At 61.6% G+C, this 21,166-nt stretch overlaps 2 protein-coding genes across 5 annotated transcripts in view; one reads left to right on the top strand and one right to left on the bottom strand.

Annotated features, from left to right (window-relative positions):
• SLC5A10 (solute carrier family 5 member 10) overlaps positions 1 to 1,001 on the top strand; it is a 54,863-nt gene extending 53,862 nt beyond the window's left edge. For all 4 annotated transcript variants that reach the window (XM_060289899.1, XM_060289900.1, XM_030861251.2 and 1 more), the window contains 3 exons: positions 104 to 319; positions 509 to 566; positions 683 to 1,001. In XM_060289899.1, the coding sequence (XP_060145882.1) occupies positions 104 to 319; positions 509 to 566; positions 683 to 789 (381 nt within the window). In that variant the 3' untranslated portion in view covers positions 790 to 1,001. The remainder of the gene's footprint in view (positions 1 to 103; positions 320 to 508; positions 567 to 682) is intronic.
• Positions 1,002 to 2,016: 1,015 nt separating this feature from the next.
• Positions 2,017 to 20,958, bottom strand: GRAP (GRB2 related adaptor protein). The gene is made up of 5 exons (XM_030861252.3): positions 20,810 to 20,958; positions 14,543 to 14,640; positions 10,460 to 10,582; positions 4,291 to 4,459; positions 2,017 to 2,337 (listed from the first exon to the last, which is right to left on the bottom strand). The coding sequence occupies exons 1-5, from the start codon at positions 20,885 to 20,887 to the stop codon at positions 2,152 to 2,154; spliced, it is 654 nt and encodes a 217-aa protein (XP_030717112.1). The 5' UTR covers positions 20,888 to 20,958; the 3' UTR covers positions 2,017 to 2,151.
• Between the last annotated feature and the right edge of the window lie 208 nt (positions 20,959 to 21,166).

The raw sequence follows: 21,166 nt of genomic DNA, 5'->3' as shown, positions 1-21,166 counted from the left end.
GGTGGGGCTGGGCGCACATCTCCCCCTGCCGCCTGTGTGCCTGGGTCGGGGGGAAGCCTGGCCTTCCTCCCGAGGCCCCAGCTGCCCTGCCTCCTCCCCCCAGGGGGCCTTCTGGGGCCTGATGGCGGGGCTGGCGGTGGGTGCCACCAGGCTGGTGCTGGAGTTCCTGCACCCGGCCCCGCCCTGCGGCCGCCCCGAGGACCGGCCTGCCGTCCTGCACAGCATCCACTACCTGCACTTCGCCGTGGCGCTCTTTGTGCTCAGCGGGGCCGTGGTGGTGGCTGGGAGCCTGCTGACGCCAGCCCCCCAGGGCATCCAGGTGAGCCTGGCCTGACCCCTGACCCTCTCCGTCTCAGGAATTTTCTAGCTCTTGACCCATAACCCCATCCGGCCCTGGTTCCTGGCCCTTTTTGAACTTGGCTGCCCTCTCGCCATCACTGACCCCTGATCCCGTCTGGGCCCACCCCCGTCCCGCCACCCTCGCCCTCACCCTCACCCTTCCCTGCAGATCGAGAACCTTACCTGGTGGACCCTGGCTCAGGACCTGCCCTCGGGAGCCAAAACAGGTGTGTGTGTGACCCTAAGGCGCTCCCTCTCACTCCCACCCACGGCGGGGCTGGAGGCAAGGGCCCCGGGTGGGAGCCTGTGGCCCTCATCTGTCCCCGCCTCCCACCCCCTCCAGGTGACCCCCGAGCATCCCAGAAACATGCTTTCTGGGCCCGCGTCTGTGGCTTCAACGCCATCCTCCTCGTGTGTGTCAACGTCTTCTTCTACGCCTACTTCGCCTGACACCGTCCCCGGACGCCCCCCTTCCCCACCAAGGACACGGAGGCCCAGAGGAGGGTGGCGCCCCTCGTGGCCACAGGGCAGGTCAGTGCCCAGGGGCTGGCTGAGCCCGCAAAGCAGGAGCTCTGAAAAATTAGGAAGGAACTGGGAAAAAAGAATGTGTGGTGCTTCAAAAACAGTAGTCGTAATTGGAAAGAAGACGAGATTTCTGATGAGCATTCTTCTACTCTTCCACTGTTTTTATTTTGAGTTCACGGGCCCAGGTCGTGAGCAGCGAATCTGCCAGAGCTCAGGGCTCCAGGGTCTCGGGCCAGCGCTGGGCAGAGGGAGCCCCTCTCCGCCCCTCCCTGGGCTCCGGCCCCATCCCACCTGCTGCCCTCTCCCTGCTCACCGCCCCTCCACCACCGGCCTGGCATTCAGAGCCCTTTCCGAGCTCCCTCGGTCTGCCTGCACCCCGAGGGCCCCAGGCTCCCCTGCTTGGGACCGCGCTGATGGCCCCTTCCCCGTGGACACCCTGCCCTTCCTCAAGCCGGGGCTCCACCGAGGCTGCCCGCCCCGTTCTGGGTGCCGCTGGCCCTCAGAGCCCAGCTCTGGCCACAACTCCCCACCTGGGCTGTAGTCCCCCACGCTTCCCGAGGCCCCGGTCTGGGTAGAACCTGGGCCTGCACAAGTAAGAGCAGGTGCAGCTATGTCTCCCAGGTGGCCACGTCCAGGGCCGGCCCCTCAGAGCTTGTCCGTCCCGCGGGGCCAGCGGAGGAGCAGCAGCCTCCGTTTCTTTCACCCTTGCCCGCCCTTCCTCAGGGCTCTAGCCCCCCCCCGAAGTGTCTGTGGTGGGCAGGGGCGTTGGATCCCAGGTGGAGCCCAAAGTCTCCGAGTCTGTCCAGCAAGTCCAGGCACAGGTGTGCGGGGCCCTGGCCGCCTCCCCAGTAGCCGGCCCGTGGGGCTTTTGGATGGACGGGATGGCAGGCCCAGCGGGTGCTCACCCACCCAGCCCGTGGTTCCTTGGCTTGAGCCCCCAGCGGGTGGAACCCAGGAGTCCTCAGCCCTCCCTGGAGGTGGTGCCATTGGTGTTTGGAGTGGGCGGGCCCTGCCGGCCACCCTGTGACATCACACAGCTGATGGCCAATGGGAAGAGGCCGGTGGAGGCCCCGGAGCTCCCCTAGCCCAGGGGCCCTGAATGAGGCGGTCTTTCCGGGGCGCTGGGCCCGTCCCAGTTGACATGAAGCACAGGAGGAGGCCGGCCGACTGTCAGGAGGCCTATGTTGCAGTCCAAGGCCCTGGGCTGGGGGTGCCCGTGTCCTCTCTCTGGGCCTCAGTGCCCGGTGGATGGCCGGTCCACTGGCTCTGCCCCTGGGCCCACTTGGGTCACAGGTGCACCGGCTGGACATAGCTCCGCGGGAAGAAGCCGATGCGCCCGCAGAGACGGCCTCGCCACCAGCAGGGGTCAAGGCGCTCCAGGACCTCAATGATGTCACCGCGGCGGAAGCTGAGCTGGGAGGGGTCCTGGGCTGAGAAGTCAAACTGGGCCTGGGCAAAGCAGGCCCGGGGCGGCTGCAAGGAGAGGAAGCCGTCAGTGGGGCCCCTCAGGAGCCCCCGCTGGGCTGTCCCCACGGAGGCCCCAAGATAAGCGATTTCCCACAGGTGGAGAGGGGTCTTTCGGGCAGAACTGGGGTCGAACTCAGCTCTGTATCCAGGTCCAGACGATGGCCACCCTGCCCGTGGGCCTCCCGCTGCCCACCCCCTGCATGTCTGCGGCACAGACCCTGTGTCTACGCAGGGCACAGCCAGTGTCCTGGCGGCCCAGTAGGGACCACAGGGCCAGTGGTCAAAGGACCTGAGTCCTGGGCCTCAGCGTGGGACTTTGGTCAGGACCCTGCCCGTCTCGGGGTCTCTCTCCACACTCTGCAGCAGCCGTGATAACTTTTGACCCCAGGCCCTAGAACCACAGGAACAGGCCTTATAAAGTGCTGTGTGGCTACGAGCCGTTCACTGCTGTTGCCCGTGGCCAGGCTTCGAGGGCAAGGATGTCACTTTACACTGCTTTCCTCTCTCAGGCCTGGTTCCAGTCCCATCTATGCCCCAAGGTGACCTTGGGTGAGTCCCTGCCCTCTGGGGGCCTTGGTTCCCTGCCCCCCCCTTCAGATGGCAGCTAGACGAGGGCCCCCTGCTGGCATCACCATGAGGATCACAGCCAGTGCCCCGGCCCGGCCTGCCCACCAGGCTCTCTGCCCCAAGCCTGCGGAATCTTATCCGGCACAGGCCATAGCGTCACGGACAGGCTAATTAGCGGTTCTCTGCCCAGGAAGGAAGAGGGGGCGTGGGTCCCAGGGGACTGAGCCAGCTCTGGAGTCGCCCTGCAGGGCCGGTGACCCCAGGGCCAGGCCAGAGCAAGGTGGTGGGTGTTGGGGAGCCCTCCGGCGGCCCCCAGCTCCATCCTGGCCCCCTCACACTTGCCAAGGGCAGAGCTGGCCCAGGCAGCGACGGGAGGGGATGGAGGTCTGAGAGGCAGGCCCAGCGGGGACTGGAGCGAAGAGTCCCTGAGACTGAGCTTAGAGCTGGCCCGGCCCCCAGGGGCAGGCTGGGCAGAGCAGGCCGAGTGCGCTGATGGGACGGAGGGTGAGTGGCAGGGGCAGGGGTTCCTCCTGAGACACTGTTTACTCCCCGACATATCAGATCCCAGGGTTCACCCTACCGGACCAAGAGGAAACTGAGGCCCAGGTGAGGGATGAACTGGCCCTAAGGTCACACGTGGCGAGGCGGTGGAGTCTAGGAACAGGCAGGACCAGAGCCGCGACCCGGCAGCCCCTCCCCAGGCCTTGGCCACGGCCGTGCCCACCGTCCTCTGCAGAGTTCGAGTTCACTGGGCTGTCCAGGGTCCCGACCTCCAGCCCCAGGCCTTGCCGACACCCCCTCCCAAGTAAAAGTGCACGTCGGGGCTAGTAAGCCCACTGGCTGGTGTCGTCATCCTAATGAGCGTGACAGCTGGTCCCTGGGGCCCCTGGACGAAAGAGCTGGCTGGCAAATGGCTGTTATTATGAGGACCGGGGCGGCCGGACCCCGCTGCACCCGGCAGGACCTTGCCCACGAGCGCTCACACTGCCCCGCGCCCCACAGAGCAGAAGCCAGCAGGACCCCACCCGGCAGGTGGCCTTGGGTGATCACATCACTCCCTGAACCTCAGTGTCCTACCTGTAGGTGGGGCCAGGAGGCTCCCAGGAGGCTCAGCCGGTGTCAGTACCTTCACTCAGTCAACAGACAACCACTGAGCACCGACTGGGCGCCACGCACCGCTCCTGGCTGAGAGCCAGCAGGCTCAGTTTACCCGGGGAGTTTCCACCCGCCCCTTCCCTGCCTTCCCCGCCTCCCCTTTCCCAGCCCTGCTTGTCTCCCTGCAGTGCCCGGGTGGAATCTTAGAAGCAGGGCTGGACCCACCTCCTGCCACGTGGGAAGGGGGGTCGGGGCCCTGCGGAGAGGCCCCCTCGCCCGCCCGCCGCACTCGCCCACCTTGGCCAGGGGCTCCTCGTCCCGCAGGAAGACCTGCCGCTTCTTGGCGATGGTTCTGGTCCGGTAGAAGGCGACCAGCTCATTCAGAGAGTTGAACTTCTCCTCCCACAGGTAGTACTTCCCCGAGGCCTCACGCAGCACCTTGAAATGCTGCACCTGGTCCCCGTAGCTAGGGGAGAGGACACAGACCGCCTCAGAGGGGCCCACGGCGGCTGGGGCCCGCCCCCCGTCCCTGCCCCCCGCAACCAGGCCTTTTTCTCTCCAGGTGAGGCTTGGAGTCAGGAGGAGAGGAGCGGGGGGAGGGGGTCCCAGGCCCCATTGACCGGCTCCGTGAAAGACACGGTGAGTCCCCACCGGGGAGTGGAGTGTGGAGTAAAGGATGTGGGCCTTGGACCAGGCCACTTTCTTGCTATGTGACCTAAAGCAAATCACTTAACTTCTCTGAACCTCGGTTTCCTCATAATACCTTCCTTCTGGGGAAGTGCTCGTGTACTGGCAACATTAAATGGTTCTCTGAGAGAGGTGGTCAGCCAGCATCTCTTCTCTCCAACGTCCCCCAGCCTCAACACTCCTCTCCCTCCCCCACCTTGTCCCCTCCCAGCCCTTACAGTCCCTTGAGGGGTGAGTCCTAAGACCATCCTGCCACCGGTGTGAGAGGAGCTCAGGCCTGTGGGATGCTTCCTGTCCTTCCCTGCCCCACATTCTCTCCCCACCTCAAGAACCTTCTATGGCTCCCCATTGCCCTCAGGGCAAAATCTTAACACCTCAGTCTCAAGTTCTGCCTCTGATGACACGTCCAGCCTCGTTTCCTTCAAATACTCTCTGATGCCTCCTCTCCCAGCCTTTGCCCAGCCTTGCACCCCACCACCACCAAGTGCCTTCCAGCCCAACAGAGGGGATAGCCTGTGTCTCCCAGACTGGCCAGCAGGGCAGAGGGACCTGCCTGGAACACGCAGCACGTTCTAGGCCAGGACGGGCTGTGCAGGCTTGGGGCAGCCTGAGTTCCTGCAGGCCCACAGTCCAAGTGTTTCTAGGGCGTGGACAGGAGTATGGTGTCCATCCCCCCAGTTGCCCATCCCTGCCTGTGGCTTACTCCCTCCACCTGTCAGCCCTGGGGCTGGTGTGCTGCCTTGTTAAAGGTTAAGATGCAAGATTTAAGATAGAGATTTATTCCAGGTAAATACCTTCTGTTCTGTGTGTGTGTCTGGGGTGGGAGGAGGGGGAAATCCTCCCACCCTGCCCAAGTCAAGGATCCAAAGCACACAGAACCTCTCTCTCCACTTTCAAGCATGCCTCCAGGCTTGAAAAATACACTATTTCTTCCAAACTTGAATCAAACTCCTACTCATGCTTCAAGGCCCGCATAAAATGGCCCAACCTCTGCAAGCTGCCTCAGGTGCCCTCAGTCAGAGTCCGGGGACTCCTTGGCTTCCTCGGCCCCTTGTACAGCCTGCCTGTAACCCGCTGCTCACAGACACCCAGAGGCAGGGAGGCAGGAGGCGGCCCAACTCTAGCCCAGTCTGGAGAGGCTGGGCTCAGGGGCGAAGCAGCATGGCCCGAGGGGTCAGTGCTCATGGGCTGCACTGTTCCTGGACCCTCCCCTCCCGACTCTGAGCTGCGGTCCCAGCCCCTCTAACACGTGTCCACTCTCAGGGCAGCAAGCTCTCTGCACAGAACTGAGGCCAGAGAAGGCCTGAGACTCTGTGACCAGACACAGCCATCACCCCCGGCCCGAGACAAAGCTGCTCGTGTGCCGTCAGCAAGCATTGTTCCCAGATGGCTAAGCCGCCACTGTGTCGGCTGTGGGATGCGCGTGTCCACGTCCCGGGATGGGAGGAGGATGGCCAGGCAGGCAGGTGCCTCCCGCCCCATCTGGCCTGCTGCAGCCTCGGCCCTGGGGGCCGCCCCCGAGCCTGGGACTCCCTAGTGCCCTGTTCCGGCGGGCTCAGGGTTCTTCCGGTCCCTGGACCGTATTCTGGGAGGCAGAAGGCCCTGACTCCGTGCCGGCCCCGAGAAGGAGCCCGGGGTGCGGGCGGCCCCCGTCCTCTGGGTAAGAGGCGGACGAGAGTGTGGGAGGTTTGAAAAGATCTCAGCCCCAAATGAGCACAACCCTGAACACTTTGGTGTTTGAAGTTTATCTTCAAAAGCTTATCTTACCCAGAAGGTCACCCAGAACGGAGCATTCCCTGATCACACCCAGGTCAGGGGGCGAGACCTGGGAAGGGGGCAAGGGACCCAGGAGTTCTAGAACCTTGCAACCTGACAGTCGGCAGATTCTCAAACCTGGGATGCTCTTGTGGTCCAGCCCCCCAGCCTGTGCGTGGCTCGTGGTGGGAGAGCGGGGCCCAGCTGGGCTGCCGCATCTGTGAGCGGGTGTGGCCGTCCTGCTGCGCCAGCCCCTGGCCTGACCAGTGACCCGCCTCCATGTGACAGGCCCGAGGACCCAGCACTTGGGCAGTCTCTCCCTCTCCCAGCTAGCCTGTCTCCCGCCTCCCCAGGCCCGAGTCTGAGTCCAGATGGCCCCTGAGCAAGGAGGATGGCCCTGCGGGGTGAACCTTCCTGAGCTGGAGGGAAGGGCAGACCCGGGTCATGGGGCGGTGGGCTGGCCCGGGCGCGGCCAGAAGAGGGGGCACCTGGAGCTGGTGCACCACAGTGGGCAGAGCCTGGGGTGTGTGCATGTGTCTCTCCCTGCTCTGTGGGAGGGACCGGACGTGTACATCCCTGTCTGAGCCGCCATGGGTGTGTTTGTCTCTATCTGTGACCCCCATGCCCACCTACCCAGGGGGCTGAGGGCTGGGCCTGGCCCCTGGGCTGTCGGAAGACCCCAAGGATGAACTCAGGCCGGATGCTAGCAGCCACCGGTCCTGCCCAGCAGGTTCTTCCGGCTTGGTGGCGGCAGCAGCAGAGGTGAGAGTGGCATCGGCAGCCCAGGGAGGATAAACAAGGCTGGGGTAAGGTCAGGAGCCCCAGCACCGCACCCCCACCCCCAATCAGGGCCTGTGGATCCCCGGGGTGGAGGCCAGGGTGCTAACTGCCCGCTAGGTGATCTCCGTTAGGCGTGGCCCTTCTCTAGACTCAGTTTTCCCGTCTGTGAAAAGGGAGGGGGTGGATTCCCTCTCCAGCAGCCAACGTGAGATGGAATCAAACTGACCTTGGGACTGCCGGTGGAGACAGACTCCCCCTGGGTCTTTAGGTCTCAGGGAAGACGAGTGGAACGTAGACCTGGTCTTTCAGGTCACAGAGGGTCGGTGGGCTCTAGCTCCACTGTTTTCTGGCTGTGTGACCTTGGGCAAGTTACTGCACGTCTCTGAGCTTTTGTTTCCTTACCTGCACACTGGGCTTCCAGGGTCACTTCCTCCCTGTCTTTGAGGGCATGAAATTGTGCCCCCCCATTCTTTCCTGCTTCATTTTCCCAAGAGCCTTTATCATCTTCAAAGATTTTATATATTTTACTAATCATTTAGAAAATTATATATATGTACATATATGCATACATACATACATACATGTATAAAATCGTCAGTCACCCCAGTGGAACGTGAGTGCCTAAAGCACAGGGAGCTTCGTCCGATTTGCTGGTGGTTGAATCCCCAGCGCCAGGCACAGGGCCTGGCGCACAGTAGGGCCTCAGCGACCAGGGCAGCAGAGCAAACACATCATTGACTCCAGGGCACCCCTGGCCTGAAAAGAAGTAAAACATCTTACTTGGGAGCAAACCATCATTTCTGACACAGAAGCCCACGGCAGCCTGGATCAGAGTGTGGGGCAAAAGTAACACAGCCCAGGCAGTGCGCCCCTGCCCCGGCCCACTGGCCACCAGCTCAGACGTGCTCCCAGAGGTGCAGGGGGCAGCCCCCTGGAAACTCGTAAAGGGCAGCCAGCCGTGGCCACCATCACTCCGTGAGGCAGAACAAGGCCCGTGAACCCCACCTCCGACGGCTTTATGAGCGTGCAGGAGACGCCACGCCTACGCGGTCAGAGTCCCCAGGAGCGCAGCCAGCGAGGGCGGAAATGCTCTCACACGCGGATCTGCGTGACCGTCACCCAGAAGGGTGGCCATCGGGTCACTGGTCTTCATGATGTCCAGGGCTACTATCTCCACGTTGCAGATGAGGACGTTACAGCTGACGGGGACGGGATCTGCTGAGGTTACGCAGCAGGTCCAGGGCAAGGCCAGGGCGAGAAACGGGCTCCCCGCCCCCATGTGGCCACTGGCCCTTTGCTAAGAGCCCGGGACCCTGGGGCGTGGGCCAGGAGGCGCGGTGTGGCCCTGGGAGGGTCAACATGATGATGATTACATAGCTGGCATTTGGGGAGGACTCACCGTGTGCCAGCGTCACACTAAGCACCTTACATAGATGTTCATTTTACAGAGGAGGAAGCAGGCTGGGGTACCTTGCCCAGGGTTATACAGGAGAAGTACCAGAGCTGAGATTCTTGCTCAGAAGCCCCCCTCCTAGCTGCCCTGAGTCTGTTTCCTGCTCTGATCCCTGCCCAGTGGCCCTCCAAGGGCCCTGAAAGGCCCCTCGTAAGAGACGATGGACCAGAGTCGGGGCGGGACCCGGTCCTGGCCCCGGGGGACGAAACCGAGGCTGGAGGGCGCCACCTGGTGGTCCTGTGAGCACACCACAGCCCTGGGGCCCAAGGTTCCGGTTCTGAGCTGGGGGAGGGGCTTGGCCAGGATGCCTGGGGTGTGGCGGGGAGGGGGCATGTGCTGGGATTTCTCAGAGGGACACTCCCACACCCCTTCCCAAGGTAGCATTGGTGCTGGCTCCGCAGAACTGCCTGTCTCCCCTCCTGGTCAGACAAATGCTTTGCTGTCCAAGCCCACCTCTCTCTGCCCCACCTCTGGGTCTTTGCACATGCAGTTCCCTGGGCCTGGCATCCCCTCTCCCCTCTTTGTGCACCAAACTCCTACTCATGCTTCGGGGCCCAGCTCAGATGTCACCTCCTCCACCCTGTGGAGTGTCTGCTGCCACTGAACTTCCCTCAGTCGGGCGTCATGGAGACCCCGGGCCCCTGCTCCCTCGGGGACTCCTCCCCTGTCCTGCACACACACACCCCCAAAGGTTGAGCCATCTGGGCTGACCCTCTGCAGGGCCCTGTTGCCCTGGGGTTTCCCATCGGGACCTGTCAGGCCCATCTCTCTGGCTGTGACCCCCCGTTGCTGGCTCTGCCCCACTCACCCCAGGCGCATTCCCACCCCAGGGTCTTTGCAATTTCTGTTCCCTCTGCCTGGAAGCCTCTCCTTCCGGATCCTCACTCCTGGGCCCCAGGCGGCCTCCACCGCCAGGTTCAGATCCCTGCCCACTGGCTCCTGCTATATTCATTTGTCTCCTTTTTTCATGTGTTCAGTCTGCCTCCCCCACTAAGACATAAACCTCAAAGGGCAGCAACTTTGTTTTTTTTCACTGTCATTTCCCAAGTCCCTAGAACAGCCTGGCACGTGGCATGTAGCTCAGTGACAATTCCTTGAATTGCTGCACCTAGATCCTACTGTTCCAGGCGCTGGGAGTAGGAAGGACAGAGACCAGCTGGGGCCCTGACCCCTTTACCCCCGACCCTGGTTCCTGCCCCTTCCTTCCAGCCTGGATTCCTCCATTGCCCGATTGTGACCTTTGGGATTGGGTCCTGAGCTGCCCAGAGGCTGCCACCCTGCTTCCGTGCCAGCCACTACTCTAATGGCTCTAAATGACTCATATATTCTTTGCAAGAACCCATTTTACATGTGAGGAAACAGGCACAGAGAAGTTAAGGGACTTGCCCAAAGTCACACAGTCAGGAAATGGCAGAGCCAGAATCTGAACCCCAGCAGCCTGGCCCCGGGGTCCATCCTGTCCACTATGTAGCACACAGGGGAACCCTGTCTGGAGCACATCCTGGACACCTGCCCCGGGTGCCCTGCTGCTCTCCCACCCCCAGCCCCACCACATCAATCTCCCCTGGTGACTTGCTGCTGTAGAACAACGGCCGAGCCTTCAGCCCGGCGCTCGAGGCCTCACAGCCAGCCCAAGCCGCGTGGAGCCCTCCTGCTCCGGGCCACACCCTGGGGTCTGCGTCATCCCCGACCCCCAGAGGGTCGCCTGCTTCCAGGCATTTGTCGTTCCCTCCACACCCTGCAGGCCTGTCCCTGGCCACCCTCCTCCACACACCCTGGGTCAGAACTCACTTCACAGAGACAGAGAACTCCCCTGGGGAGCTCTCACTCTCCCGGATCAGGAAGGCTCCCGGGTGGTTCCGCTTCATCAGAATTTCTTCTGCCAGCTGCCGGGAAATCCTGCCCGAGTACCACCTGCAGAGAGGGGGCAGGTGAGGGGGTGGGGGAGGCCAGGTTACCCTGCCCCTATGCCAGCCACCCAACACTGCCAGGTCCTCACAGCAGTCCCGAGACACAGGAAGTACAACGGCACCCACTTTACCCAGGGAGGCCAAGGTCATGTGCTGTGAAAGGCAGGAGTTGGGCCCAGTCCCAGCATTCTGGCTCCTGAGCCCAAGCATTTCCCACCACACCAGGTAAACACACACCTTGGTGAACCCCAACCCAGCCAACCCCAGCTGGGCTTTTCCATTTCAGATTCTTAAAAGTAAAAAAATATTTTAAAAGATGACCCCCCCCAAAAAAAACATAGCAGCTTTGATCTGGTGAGGAAGGGTCTCTCCCTGTACCCGTTTCACAGATGCACAGCCTGAGGCCACCTGGACTTTTTCTCACAGGTTCAAGTCCCTTTACTTTCTGACCAAACAGAACTGGGTATACAGAAGGTGCCTTGTAAATGCCGAGGGTCTGGCAGGGCCTGGGGGTGAGAGGCCGGGATCCAGCTTCTCTTCCAGCCCTGCCCACTGTGCTCTTTGGGGCTCGCCCACCCTCGGAGGGTCCAGGTGGTCTCTGGCTGGCTTCTTGGCCCCCGGATTTGAGCCCAGTCCCTTACTGGGGGAACCGAGGCCCAGAGCAGGTGGAGTCTCCTGGTGGGACCTTGGTGCCCTGAGGGCCACCGGAGCCTCCCTTCCCTGCACAATTTCCCTTCCCTCCTTCAACTGAGCTTCCTGAGTCTGAGCGTGGCCCTGGGCGGATGTGAGGCAGAACTTTTCCTGTTGTATCAGGATGTTGACAGCGAGCCCTCCAGGCCCAGCACAGAGGCTCAGGTGCACACAGACCGGGTCCTGCCGGGAACCCCACCCGCCAGCCACGTGTGAGCCCTTGCAGTTCCCCCGAGGGCTTCTTACTGGCCTGTGTGCGGGGCAGGTTGGGCCCCTGGATGTTCTCAGGTGATGACAGGGGGGCAGGAGGACAAACACGCAGCTCGGGTGCCGGCTCCCCGGTTCTGGCCACAGGGAGAGCCCGTTGCCCGGGGCCGCCAGTAGTGGCAGTGCCACCGGCTCCCTCTCTGCCCGCTTTCCAGTCTGAAATAAAGTCCTGGTCCTTACATGGTGTCTCAGAGCCCCCCACCCAGAAGTGAGGTTCTAGCCCATCGCTGGCCCCCAAAATGGGGGGACCCTGGGCCCATCTCTGGGCGGGTGGAGGGGAGGCAGTGGAGGTGGGGGCCGAAGGCGGGGCTCCAGGGAACCTCCAAGAGCTCGGCCTGGGTCTCTGGAGTCTGGGAGTCCCGGATGAGGCCTCCAAGCCGGAGGCTGAGCTCAGGGGGCCCCGGAAGGGCGTTCCTCCGGGGAGCCCCCAGCAGGCCCCAGGTGCAGGGCTGCCACAGGAGCAGGGGTCCAACAGGGCCCTGCGTGGGAGTTTCCAAAGAACCCACAGAACTCCACAGGAGGCATCAGCGTGTGGGCGGCTGTCACCCTCAAAGGATTTTGCAACCGCAGCCTCGAGGAGGCCCGCCCTGCCCCGACCAGGTCCTCGGTGGCCCGGGGACAGGGTGCCGGAAAAGCAGCACTCCCGACGCCCCAGAGCACAGCTGGCTCCGCGCGTGGACACCTCGCTTGGTCCCCACTTTAATGATGTGGAAATTGAGGCCCAGGGAAGGGCAGGGATCCCCAAAAGTTGCTCCACAATTCTCTGGCCTCCGACTCTCCCCCAGCCCACCCCCTCCCCCAGCTGCTCTTACAGTTCCCCCATCCCCTCCCAGCGAGCACAGCCGGGGCCCACAGCACTGGCGGCAGATCTCACTCTGCCTCTTGCCAGCTGTGTGACCCCAGACAAGCCACTCAACCTCTCTGTGCCGCCACCTCCTTGCCCACTAGACCTTGACGAGAGCACCCAGCTCGCAGGGCCCTTGGGAGGAGGAGGGTGCTGCCGCCTGCAGGTGTTCACCGCTGCTGCTGTGAACTCCGCCCACGTGTCACCCATTAGCCTGTCTGCGGCCCTCCCAGCAAACTTCTACTCTACTTTCCAGGCCCAGCAGACCACGCCCTCCTCCAGGAAGCCGTCCTCCAGGAAGCCGGCCTCCAGGAAGCCATCCTCCAGGAAGCCCTCCTCAACGCCCACCGGCCACGCGGCTGCGTCAGGTGCCTCGGTGACCCCTGCCCGTGAGGCTCACGGCCCCCCTCCGTGGGCTCCCTGGGCAGGCGGAGGTGATGGTGGAGCTCAGGGAAGGAGAGGCCTGGTGTAGACACGAGGCCCCCTGGGACCCCTGCCCTGCCCCCGCCCCCGCCCCACACCCTGGAGCCCAACGGGCTGAGTCAGGCACAGAGCTGGACTTTCCCCACTGCTATTTCGGGGCCAGGGCAGGGGATGAGGTTAGCTAAGGATGCATCTGGGCACGGCCTCAGGCAGGTGAGCATGCGGCCTGACCCCCATCCCTACTCTGTCCCAGACTCATGTGGCCAGAGCCAGCCCCAGGGAGCCCCGGGCCATCGGACACTGGAACCCTCCATGGCTCCCAGCTGCCCTGGTGGAGGCTTGCCTGAACCACCAGCATTGCCCCGACAGGCGTGGCCCCAAAATCTATCAGCTTTTCTTTCCTCCTGAGCAAACAGAAGCCTCTGCTTAGGCTTCTCAGCGGCCTCCTACCTCCCAACCTCCTGGCCATCACCGGGTCACAGCCTCCACCTGGAGGCTCCCGCTCCCCCCCGTGTCCTCCGCTGGCCTGGCCCTGGCCGGGTTCTTGCTGTCTCTCTCCCTTTATGACAGAAAGTCTTTAAGGCTGGAGGGCAGGCCCCTGCCCAAGGTCACACAGCCCAGAGGGACCCTGCGGGCCTGGAGCTGAGGCAGGGGACCTGGGTGGGTCGGGCCCTTGCCCAACACAGGAAGTCCGAGGTGGTGGCAGCTTTGGAAATAACTCGAAGACAGGTAAAGAGGAAATGACCTCCAGGCCCCATCCTGGCCCTGCACCTCCCTCCCGTCCACCCCACAGCCACACACGGGCCCTGACCTGCCTTCACCTCTTCTGAGAAGCCCTCCCTGGTTAATTATCTCGATGCTGACCGCCTTCCCTTGTCATAGTTTCTTTATGTCCTGTCTCTCCCACAGGACACAACTGCTCTGACCCCAGCATCTCATCACGTGTCCCCAGCATCTCATCACGTGTCCCCAGCATCGCCCAGGTGAGTCCCCTCGGGCAGTGGCCGATGTTGGGCGAATGACCGAGCGAGTGACTGTGACTTGGGGCTACTTCAGCCACCGCTCTGTGAATATCCATTTGGTTTCTCCCAGATTCTTGGCCACTTAGGCCTGTTCTGGGGCTGAGAACAGGGCTTTCAGCACTGGAAGCCTGACGGGGGCTTCCCTGGGACAGCCGGTCCCCAGCCCAAGGATACCTGGGCTCCTCGTGACTCCCTCTCCGCCGTGTCCCAGACTCTGCTCAGCCCATGTCAGCTCCCCTGCCCACAGGTCTGCCGCCTTCCTGCCCCTCCACGGCCCCTCACTCCCCACCCCGGCACAGGGCTGAGTCGGCCTCTTAGAGGAGCCTTGGCCCTCCTTGTGTTGCAGGTAGGGAAACTGAGGAACAGAGAGAACAGGGGTCTGCCTGAGGCCACACAGCAGCCAGGGGCCCCACTGGCTGAGCGCCCAGGGCCCTGTCCTATCCAGGGCCCCTACCGGGATGCGCTCCGGCATCCCAGGTCCTAGTGTCGTGGCCTGGGCTGGCCCCGACTGCCACCACTTGGGACAAGTCCTAACATCTCTGTCCTCCACCTCTGCTTGGGGAAGAGACGGAGGTCCCCAGACAGAGGGCGGGAGGCCCGGCTGCGGACTTGCAGGCAGCTCAGCTCAGCCTGGGCCAGGCTGGGTGTGGACGTTTGGCTTCAGGGCCGGGGGTGAGGGGGTCCCTGCGGACATACGGGGGTGGGGCCTGCCACTCACGGGTGGGGCTTGACGTGGATGTAGTTCTTGGGGACGAACCCCTCTGCACCCCGGAGCTCGGCCTTGTACCAGTTCTGGTCGTCTTCCATGTTCAAAATCTGCGGGCGGGAGAGACACGGTCACCTGGTCACCTGTGAGGGACAGCTGTCCCCTGCTGAAGGCCCACACCAGCCCTGGGGCCCAGTTCCCAGAGGAGAGCGAGGTCGCAGGGTGACTCCACGGTCCGGGGGTCACAGAGGAGAATTTGGTCGGTGGCTTGAGCTTACGGGGGGAGCTGGAGCGTGACTCTCAGGTCGTGCCACCCAGACCCCCGGGTGCTGGGGGACAGATCCGGGGCCCCTCAGTCCCTGAGCTGTGGCCCTGAGCATGGGGGGCCCACAGCAGTTGATACGAGGCGCAGAGCCGGGGGTCGGGGGTAGGTCTGCGGAGGCCCCGCCGAGCGGTGGTCACGGGGGTCATTTGCATCTACAAGCTTCACGTCTGAGCTCAGGGCTGATGGTCAGACGGGGGCTTCAGACACCGGGGAGCGAACGAGAGGCCTCTGCGCTGCGGCGGGGCCGAGGCCTGGCTGCTCGGGTCGCAGACACCCCCTCGCCTCGCAGGTGGGCCGAGGGGAACCGAAACCTGAGCGGGGTGGGGGGGCCGCTACGGGCGGGCGAGTGGGACGCTTGGGCTCCCTCCCCACTCCCTGGGCAGGCTCGCCATGTGTCATCCCTTCTCACACCAGCCCCCGAGGCCGCCTACTTCACAGAGGAGGACACAGGCCCAGACGGGAGGGGAGCAGGGCCACACGGCAGGGGTCTTAGGACCGGGCCCCCCCCGCCCCGGTCTTTACCCTGTGCCTCCTCCCACATTGTCTCTGGACCCCAACCCGGGGGTCATCTCTCCCCTAAGTCCCAGAACAGGTCCCACGTCAGGTCAACCCCAGTGGGGATATTGGTTGAGACAAAAAGTCAGACGCAGATCCGCAGCCCAAGCAGGGAGCACCGTGGGAGCAAAGGCTGGGACAGCAACTCAGGTGGTTTGGTTTTACCCAGAGGAGCTGAGATTTGCCCCCTGGGCCCAGGCCTGGCCCCTCCCTTGTCTGTCTGCCAGGTCCCTTGAGCCCCTCCTTCCTGCCCCCCCCCCCCCCCCCGCAGTCTGGGCCAGACCCGCGTCCCCAGGGAAAGCCGGAAGCAGGTGGCTGACTCAGGATAACTTTTGCTGAAAACTAAACAAAACAAAAAACTCCCCCAACTTAATGAGAAAATTAGGGCCTGCGGGTCACAGACTCAGTGAAGATTCTTGGGGGCCTCGGGCTCTAGACCACTCTGCCTGCCGCTGACTGTCTCCACAGCCCTGGCATCAGTTTCCACATCTGTAAAATGGGCACATCTACGACCTACATGGCACATGGCAGTGTTTTGTGACCTGCAAAATCCTGTGTGGACATGTGGATGTGACGTATCTAATCTATCCCAGTTTTGTTTTGGTTTTGTGTTCCTGTCACCTCCGCTCCAGGGAAAGACCCAGAAATGTTCTGATTGGTTGTATTAGCTGAATTCTTGTTGTTGACATTGTTCAAAGCCCCCAGACCCTCTGAGACATGGGAATTCCCGACCTTCCCTAGTGAAGCTCACACCTCGGCCTGCCCCTGCTTTGCCCCTGCAGTGCCCTTCTCCAGGGTGCTGTCTTGTGCCACCGTCCCCTGGCCAGTGCGGCCACGGAGCACCTCCTGCGTGCCAGGCGCTGTGCCCAGCCCAGTGATATAGCAGGAAGCAGGAGGTCACATTTTAGTGGGCAGAGGCAGACAAGAAACAGGAAAGACACAAGTAAACAAGGTAATTTAATGTTCTGCTCTGTGGTCTGAAAATATACGTCAGGATGACATAGAAGGAAGATGCCTGGTTGGGGGCAGGGGGACTGTCAACAGGGGACAGATGGGGGTGGGCAAGAAAGGCCTCTCTGAGGAGGTGGCACATGAGCTGAGGCCCAAATTACAGGAAGGAATGAGACATGAGAAGATGTGGGAAACCGTGTCCAAGGCAGGGGGAACAGCCAGTGCCAAGGCCCTAAGGTGGGAGCAAGCTCTGTCCTGGAACGGAAAGGAGGCCCGTGTCTGCGGGTGGGAGGGCAGTGCTGTGAGTTGAATGGGGAGGGTGAGAGCTTGAAGGTCTTGTGCTCCGGGACAGGGGGGGACAAGGGGTCTGTGAAGAGCAGGCCCAGGTGAGCGGTGAACGGGGCCTGGACTGGGGCTGCTGAGACGTGGTCAGATCCGGGGTAGGTTTTGGCAGAGCGGCTGACAGGCGAGATACACAAGACAGAGAGGAAGCAGCTGAGACAACCCCAGGCTCTGGGCCTGAGCGCGGGCAGGCGGTCGTGACCGTCAGCTGCTGTGCAACAGGTGCGAGAGGAGGTGGGGAAGCTCAGGGTGGCTGGGTCGGGCCTGAGGTGCACCGGCCACCACCGGGGAAATGCCAAGAGGCCGTGGGCTCCCCGAGTCTGGGTCCTGGGGGCCAGGCTGTGCGTGAAGGGGTGGAGGTGAAGCCACCACCCACATCTCTCCTCCAGTGGGGAGCAGCGGGGTCCTGTGCACCCAGAAACGCCTGCCTGTCGGCGAGGGGGGCTTTGTTCCAGGGAAGTGACATTTGGGGCCCCTTGTTCAGAGTGGGTCCACGTGCCACCGGGCTTTCGTCTAAGAGCAGAGTTCAGACTGGAAGAGTAGCATCGTTGCCGGCTCCCAGAGGCTGGGATCTGCGTGTCCGCTGGTCACTGCTGGGCTGGGACAGGCCTGGCCCACAGCCAGCGCACAGGAAGCATGCTCACGAAGGGACAGGTCGTGGAGCTCAGCCACCAGCCCCACCCGCTGTCCCCGGCCCGGGGGAGGGCGAGGGGACACAGGGTGACATCGCAGCCACGTTTTTATGGTTACAGAAATGAGACCCTGGACTAGCGTGGGATGGGTGAGGCACTTTGGGTACAAACTTTAAGAGAGCTCCAAAAAAGTCAGGAATCAAGATAAAGAATATTTTAAAGGAATATGTTAAAAAATCAAAATTTCTGAATATGGTCATTAGTTAATAATAATGTATCCATATTGCTCCATTAATGTAACAAATGTACCAGGTTAATAATATAAAATGTTACCAAGGGTGTGCGAGTGAGTGTGTGTGGGCGGTGGGAAGGGGCGGCAGGGTGTCAGATTGGAATTCGTCTGTACCATCTTCTCGATTTTTCTGTACATTTCAAACTGTTTTAAAAAGTCTATTTAGGGACTTCCCTGGTGGCACAGTGGTTAAGAATACACCTACCAATGCAGGGGACACGGGTTTGAGCCCTGGTCCGGGAAGATCCCACATGCCGTAGAACAACTAAGCCCGTGCACCACAACTACTGAGCCTGCGCTGTAGAGCCTGCGAGCCACAACTACTGAGCCCACGTGCCACAACTACTGAAGCCCGCGCATCTACAGCCCGTCCTCCGCAACAAGAGAAGCCACCGCAATGAGAAGCCCGCGCACTGCAATGAAGAGTAGCCCCCGCTCGCCGCAACTAGAGAAAGCCCGCGTGCAGCAACGAAGACCCAACGGAACCAAAAATTAATTAATTAATTTTTAAAAATAGTCTATTTAAAATTTAGTGCAAAAAACTCCATGAAACTCTTAAATCAGGGACTTCCCGCGGGGTCCAGTGGTTAGGACTCCAAGCTTCCACTGCAGAGGGCATGGGTTCAATACCTGGCCGGGGAACTGAGATCCTGCATACCGTGCAGCATGGCCAAACATTTTTAATATTTTTCTAAATTAAAAGAAAAATCTTAAATCAAGACACGCTTTGACCCGGCACCTGTACAGCTGTGAGAGGAAGGACCCTAACTCCACGTCTGGGCCTGGAAGGATCACTTGCTCATCTCTGTCCTGTGAGGAGAGGCAGACGTGTGAACAAGGAAGCGTGATCTGCTCACACATGCCTCCCAGGAGTGACCGCCAGCTCCTCAAGACATTCTTTCTGGTGTTTTTTTCTAGGCACAAAGCCAACGCATGAATGTCAGTTTCCCATCCCTAAAACTAATATCTATCGATTATTATTGATTATCTCTGTGCACGTTCCTTTGCATTCTGCTTTTCTGCCACTTAACGTTGCTTCACGAGCATTTTTACGTCGTTAAACGCCCCCCTCCCCAAAGAGCATTCTTAGAGGGTGTGTGATATTTTGTGCCACCCCTGGGCAGGTAGCTAGGGTGAGTCCACACTGCAAACTCACCCACGCCCCACAGCCCCACCTGCTGCATTCTCTCCATCCACTCTCCTCCCCCAGCTCTTTGCATGGCTGGGTCCTTCCACTCTCAGCTCAGGTGTCATCTCTTTTGAGAGACTGCCCTGACCACCACCCCTGCCCCCGCCATCTAAAGCTGTCCCTCTGCCCCTCCCTCCCACCCACCCTCTCCATTCCATCTCCCCAGGTGATTTCTTCCACCCATTTGTCACCTCCTGACAGCACGCACCCTCTGGAAGGTCCGCTCCGGGAGGGCAGGGACTGGGCTTCGTCCACTGCTGTGTCCTCAGCACTTAGGACAATGTCTGATGCTGAGCAGGTGCTTGAGGCCTTGACAAGGGTTTGTTGAATGAAGGAAGGAAAAAGCAGCCCCTCTGGTGGCCTGTCATTCCTTGAAAGGTCCCCTCCTGGGTCTCCACGGACACTAGGAGCAGATCCCATTGGGGTCTTAGCCAGGGTCTCGGCTAACATCTCCTTCCTCCCTTCCTTCATTCCTTCGACACCCCCGTGTCTTGCTGAGGGCCTGCCCTGTGCCAGGCACTGTTGTATGCCCCTGCCCTCAGGAGTCTCGGTTAGAAGCAAACACAGCAGGAGTCAGCCAACGCTCTATCAAAGCTCAGTGGGAAACGTGGCCCATCTTGGGTGGGCAGGGGTGAGCACAGGCATCGAGGAGGGAACGGGGGTGTCACTGTCTTTACAACACTTGCCTTGGGGGACCCCACGGATCTACTCCCTCCACCCTGGTTCATCCCTCTGAACCTCAGGTAGAACCCACCGGTCATCCCATTCCAAGCTCCCCACCGTTCCACGGCCTCTCAACCCCGAAGTCTGGAACTAGAGACTCCAAGCTGCTGTCGGATCGGCAAACGGGGCCTCGGAAACAGACCTGGATCTCAAGAGTCTCGTGCCCTAGCCGGTGGTGCCGGTGTCAAGCCTGCCCCATCCCCAGCTGGCCACACGTCCCCAGGTCCCCCCACCAGCCACTCAGGGGGGCCCAGGGCTGGCATCCCAGCACAGAGAAAGGGGGACACCCTCAAAAAGATGCGGTTCTTCTAGGAACCGTCCACCTCCTGACCTAGCCCAGCTGTTCAGTGTCACGGGGTTCCGATGCAGGTGCCAGGGTCAAAGGACAGGGGTTCACCTCTGACCCCACACCAGGCAAGCTGTGGCGCCTGCCTGTGCCTCATTTAATCACCTGTGAAATGGGGCCTCAGCAGCTTAGATGCGCACCGCTGAGCTCGGGCCCGGGGCTCTGTCCCTTCCTGGGCCCCGGCTCAGACTGGAAGCCTCACGCCCACCGTGCCGGTGCAGAGACCGAGGCCCAGGGCGGGGCAGGGGCTTCCTGAGCGTGACTCGGTGGCAGCTCCAGCGCCCGACCTGTGTCACGGCCCCTCCCAAGTCAGGGCCCTGAGCTCTGCTTCCAGACGCAGCCTTGAAAGCAGGGACATTTCCTGAGAGACAGAGCCCGGGAGCCCATCTGCCTGGGTCGCCCTGGAAGGCGTGTGTTCCTCCAGAGGCCACACAAGGGACCTGAGCCGTGTTGAGGCTTATCTTCCCCTTTCTCCCCTGCAGGGAAGCTCGTCTGGACCCCTAATCATAGTTGTTTTAGCCCCGATAGGTTAGTGTGTGTACGTCATTCCCAAGACCCTCTCTCTGTCCCTCTGCATCCGTCTCTGCCTCTTCCTCTCTCTCTCTGTCCCCAGCTGTTTTTTCAAATTCTTTCCTGGGAAACGGTGTTGACTCAACCCCTGCCAGGCTCTAGGCTGATGTCTCCTTGAACCCTCACAACGGCCCCCAAAGGAGGGATCACTAACTATCTCCCCGTTTCTCAGATGGGGAAACTGAGGCTCAGAGGGTGGAGGTGGATTGTCCGGAGTCACAGACTTGATAACTGGAGAAGCCGGGCCCGTCTTCCTCCAGAGACTGGACTCTGTTTGGGGGGCTGTCCGGGCCCTGGTTTTAAGCACCCCTCCATCCCATGCGAGGCCAGCTGAGCCGGCTCTGGCCACCCTACCTTGAGTGTGTCCCCCTTGTTGAAGGCCAGCTCATCGCTCTCTGTGGCCTGGAAGCTGTACAGAGCCACGGACTCCATGCCGCCGTCCCCGAGCCCCGGCAGCCGGGCTCTGAGCAGGGCCAGTAGCTTCCTGCTTCCTCTGCAGTCGAGGACCGTCTTCCTTTGTTTTGAGAGCGTGTTTGTGCTTTTGAAGCTGAGACCGAGACTTCCCCTGACAGGAGAAACAGGAAGCAGAGATGTCCCGGAACAGGGCGTGTGAGCCGCAGGCCCACCTCAGACCCCAGGGAGTCCCCGGGCAGCCCTGGGAGTGGGTCCTCCTCCTGCACCCACATTACAGATGATAAAAACTGAGGACCC

This window comes from Globicephala melas, chromosome 20, assembly GCF_963455315.2.
Source record: "Globicephala melas chromosome 20, mGloMel1.2, whole genome shotgun sequence".
Classification (NCBI taxonomy): domain Eukaryota; kingdom Metazoa; phylum Chordata; class Mammalia; order Artiodactyla; family Delphinidae; genus Globicephala; species Globicephala melas.
Note: the sequence above shows the minus strand (reverse complement) of the source record. Positions and strands in the feature narration are given on the sequence as shown.